The sequence below is a fragment of the Nilaparvata lugens genome, chromosome 3 (assembly GCF_014356525.2).
Source record: "Nilaparvata lugens isolate BPH chromosome 3, ASM1435652v1, whole genome shotgun sequence".
NCBI classification, from domain to species: domain Eukaryota; kingdom Metazoa; phylum Arthropoda; class Insecta; order Hemiptera; family Delphacidae; genus Nilaparvata; species Nilaparvata lugens.
In genome coordinates, this window is record NC_052506.1 from 44,430,459 (window position 1) to 44,434,735 (window position 4,277).

Sequence of the window (4,277 nt, forward strand, 5' to 3'; positions counted from 1 at the left end):
ATTTTGATTTTGATTGTACCTCAATATATTACCTAGTGTCTAAGGTGTTGCTGTTCTCTGCTTTCTCAAGTAAAGACCTTTACCGACCTTTGATCTCTGCTGTCTTAAGTAAAGACCTGTACAAACCTTTGGTTTCTGATGTCTCAAGTAAAGACCTCGACATCCTTTCACTGATTTTTTCTTTGATGGCTGAATCTTTTGTTTCTTCCCCTTCTCAGCCACCCTACTGACTTCCTTCAGTGATCTTTTCATACCTCGCCCAAATTTTGCCTTAGCCTTCATGATGTTGGTGACTGCTAGTGCTGCAGCTTTTTCCAACACCCCTGCATCTTCAGATATCACTCTGTCCCAGGCTCTCTCTGCCAAGATGCTGTCTGCTACTGCTCTGCTTGCTGTATCACCATTCTTGGAATAGGCAATATCATGCTCCTTGCAAGCCTGATCAAGTTTGTTGATTCCTGGATCACCTTGTGCTAATCGCTTCTGAAGTTTTGTTCCTGGTCCACAGTATTGATAGCCAGGGATATTAAGTTCAACTGGTAGAATGTCGATTGCCTTATTAACTATTGTACCAGCAGCTCCCTTGATAGCTGACAGAACACCTCTTCCTCTATAGATCTTCTGACTTTTCTTCTTACTGAAATCATGCCTTGGAGCAATAGATCCTCTCCCAGTCACTTGTCTCTCAGAATGTCTTTGACCACCATCTCTGCTATCATTCAAAAGGTGTTTGATTGTATTCTTATACTTGGCTTTGTTGTAGTTAACAATCTCACCTCTTGGATCATTGTCTGTGCACACTGGTCCAGTTCAATATTTCTCCATAGGCCTGTCTGTCAGCAGATTCAACTAATGCACGATTTGGATTCTTCTTGAAAATCAACTCATAAAGCCCCAATGTAGCTGTGAAGGTCTTTTCTTCCTGATCTACAGGGTCAGTCAGCACAATTTCATCACCATTCTCTCCAAAAGTTAAATACTTATTGCCCAGGTAGTAAGCATTGTCTCTCACTCTTGGCCCAAAAGTGTCATTAAAATTGTCATTGTTCTTGCTCAATGATCCTCTAATGTAATCAGCTACCTGTTTTCCAGCTAGATCAGTTTGATCAAGGATATTCTGAACTGTTGTACCATGACTTTCATTCAATAATTGTTCAACATTCTTATCATCATCCTGTCCATCTCCAGACAGCTCCTCATCACTGCTATCATCATATCCTCTACTCATATTATACTCCTCACCCTCATCCCCTTCAAATGCCTGCTTTCCTGCTTTCCATAGTTGCCGTCCAACTCCTGAGGTGCCTGCCATTTGACTTGAAACTTCTCCAGTTCCATATGATTCAAATGTTGGTGACTCTTCATCAATGCTGGAGAGTTGGAGCTTATGTTTTGCTTTACTTGCATCAATAAGTCCATGCCTTGTATATGTGGCATGTTTAACAAATAGTGTTGTTGGTGGAGTAGGATATGTGTGGTGTGTTGATGCTGCTGAGAAAGAACGATGTTCTGATGATAACAACTCTGGCTTGGATTGTCTCTGCCTACCCTTCACAGGCCTGGAGCGCATTTTTATTCTAGGCTTCAGATACCTGGGACGCTTCTTGGATGCTCTTGATGGAGGTAGTTGTGGTTGTTGAACTGGCATCTGTTAGAGAGTTTCGACTAGGTTGACTAGTGGCTCAGCTAGAGGTTTGAAGTGTTCCACATGTTTCTCTTCTGCAATCCGTCTACCCAGCATGATTTCCTTATGCCTCCTTTTGATTTCACGCTTCAACCTAGCAATCTCCAATATGATAGGAGCAACCTCCTCCAATGTCAGCTTATGGTTCCTTTGTTTGATATACATACTGGTCAGTGTTTATCAGTATACTGAGGTCTGAGAGTTTGAGCTCAGCTATTTATACATTTTGGACCCATACCAAGTGCCTAGTGCCACTGACTAAACAGTGACTGAACAGTGACTGAACAGTTAAACAGTGACTGAACAGTGACTGATCAGTAATTGAACAGTGACTGAACAGTGACTGAACAGTAATTGAACAGTGACTGAACAGTGACTGAACAGTGACTGATCAGTAATTGAACTGACTGACTGATCAGTAATTGAACTGACTGACTGACCACTGAGTGGATGACCCTGCCATCCCACCACAGACACGCTGAACACTGGTGAGCATGGTCCATGTGACAGGAGGAGCTAGGGTCATTGAGAATGCCCATGCTAAATGTCCTAACATGGAGGAGGGGAAGTGGGAGTCACAGGAAATATCCATCTTCAATGCCACCCTGATCCAGAGCAGCACGGCCATGCTGATCCAGAGCCTCCCATGGACATCCTGATCCAGCATGTCCACCATGGACACATTAATCTGGTGTGATAGAGGTCTCCATGACCATGCAGAGTGACAGGTCCTGCATGACCATCCCGAGCCAGAGTCCCCTATATATGAAGGGTCTCTGCCAAATTGAAGCCATCCTGGCCTCAGCCAGCGGGACAATTGCCAGCCGCAGCAAGTCGACTGTTGGTGGCGGGATTGCAGCCATCAGTGGGGCGACCGGTGGTGGTGGGGCGACCAGCAGTGGTGGCCGGATGACTGGTGGCAGTGGGGTGACCGGCGGCAGCCGGACGACCAGTGGCAGGGTGACTGGCAGTGGTGGGGCGACCAGTGGTGGCCGGACGCCTGGCGGCGGGGTGACTGGTAGTGGTGGGGCGACCGGTGGCGGCCGGATGACTGGCGGCGGGGTGACTGGCAGTGGTGGGGCGACTGGCGGCGGCCAGGCAACCAGCGGCAGGGTGACTGGTAGTGGTGGGGCGACCAGGGGCGGCCAGATAACTGGCGGCAGGGTGACTGGCAGTGGTGGGGCGACTGGCGGCGGCTGGACGACCAATGGCAGGTGACTGGCAGTGGTGGGGCGACCAGTGGTGGCCGGACGCCTGGCGGCGGGGTGACTGGTAGTGGTGGGGCGACCGGTGGCGGCGGATGACTGGCGGCGGGGTGACTGGCAGTGGTGGGGCGACTGGCGGCGGCCAGGCAACCAGCGGCAGGGTGACTGGTAGTGGTGGGGCGACCAGGGGCGGCCAGATAACTGGCGGCAGGGTGACTGGCAGTGGTGGGGCGACTGGCGGCGGCTGGACGACCAATGGCAGGGTGACTGGCAGTGGTGGGGTGACCAGAGGGCTGTTCAGGAGACCCTGCTCTACTAATATCTATTCACAGTGCTGCTTTTCGGGATACTGTACAAACTGATGGAGTATGCAGCATTTCAGAATGAGAGGAAAGGTCAGCAGAGGTCTATCAGGAGACCCCAAAATATAAAAGAGGATTTTCAATGACTAATTTATATATATTCTGTTTTATAATGGAAAATAAATGTATATGGGAAGAATAAAAATATGGTTTTCTTTCCTCTACCCACTACATACAAAAAAATATATCCTCTGGTTCTGTTGATACTGACCTTTAATACTTACCTTTACCGCCTTGGATTTGAACCTAGAACCTCCAACTTGGGAAGCTGACTTGCTAACCACTACACCATAGAGGATTTATGTTTAAAGACTTAAATTATATAGACTATGATACTTCTCCATACTAATGATAACGAAGAATTGTGAAGTGAGTCATGATGGGGTGGCATTGTCATAGACCTGTTGACAAAGAAGGTTATCCCCACCACCACCACCACCACTTTTCTCTGTTTGGTATAAGACGGCTTGTCAGCACTGAGAGGTATTCCATCTACTGTGACATGTTGTCAAACAGTGAGCTATGTCTGCAGGATGCAGTGATTGAGCTTGAGGAGGAGGAACTCATCATGGTATTATCTCATTGACAGACATTTTCAATGATGCAAGACATTTGAGTTCAGAGTTTAGGGTCCAGAGTCCAGAAGTCCAGAGTTCAGAGCCCCGAGGAGTCCAGAAGTCCAGAGTTCGGAGCCTGAGTCCAAAGTCCAGAGTTCAGAGCCCCAAGTTCAGAGTTCAGAGCCCCGAGTTCAGAGCCCTGAGTTCAGAGTTCAGAGCCTGAGTTCAGAGTTCAGAGCCCCTAGTTCAGAGTTCAGAGTCCCAAGTTGACCAAACCTAACCTAAAGGTCACCCAACTTGAGGTTAGGTTTGGTCAACTTGGGTGACCTCGAGGTGACCTTTTTATACTACTCACGGGAGCTGTGTGGTATTTGGTGGAGTTGGTTCTTGGGGCAATGGAGGGCAGGCAGTCGGTCTCCGTTGCTTTGTGTGATTTAACCAAGGCATTTGACTGTGTCTCACATGACAT

At 48.0% G+C, this 4,277-nt stretch overlaps 1 protein-coding gene across 1 annotated transcript; it reads right to left on the reverse strand.

Annotated features, from left to right (window-relative positions):
• Positions 1-2,485: 2,485 nt before the first annotated feature.
• Positions 2,486-4,277, reverse strand: LOC120350231 (proline-rich extensin-like protein EPR1). The gene is made up of 2 exons (XM_039422799.1): positions 4,164-4,277; positions 2,486-3,211 (listed from the first exon to the last, which is right to left on the reverse strand). The coding sequence occupies exons 1-2, from the start codon at positions 4,275-4,277 to the stop codon at positions 2,486-2,488; spliced, it is 840 nt and encodes a 279-aa protein (XP_039278733.1).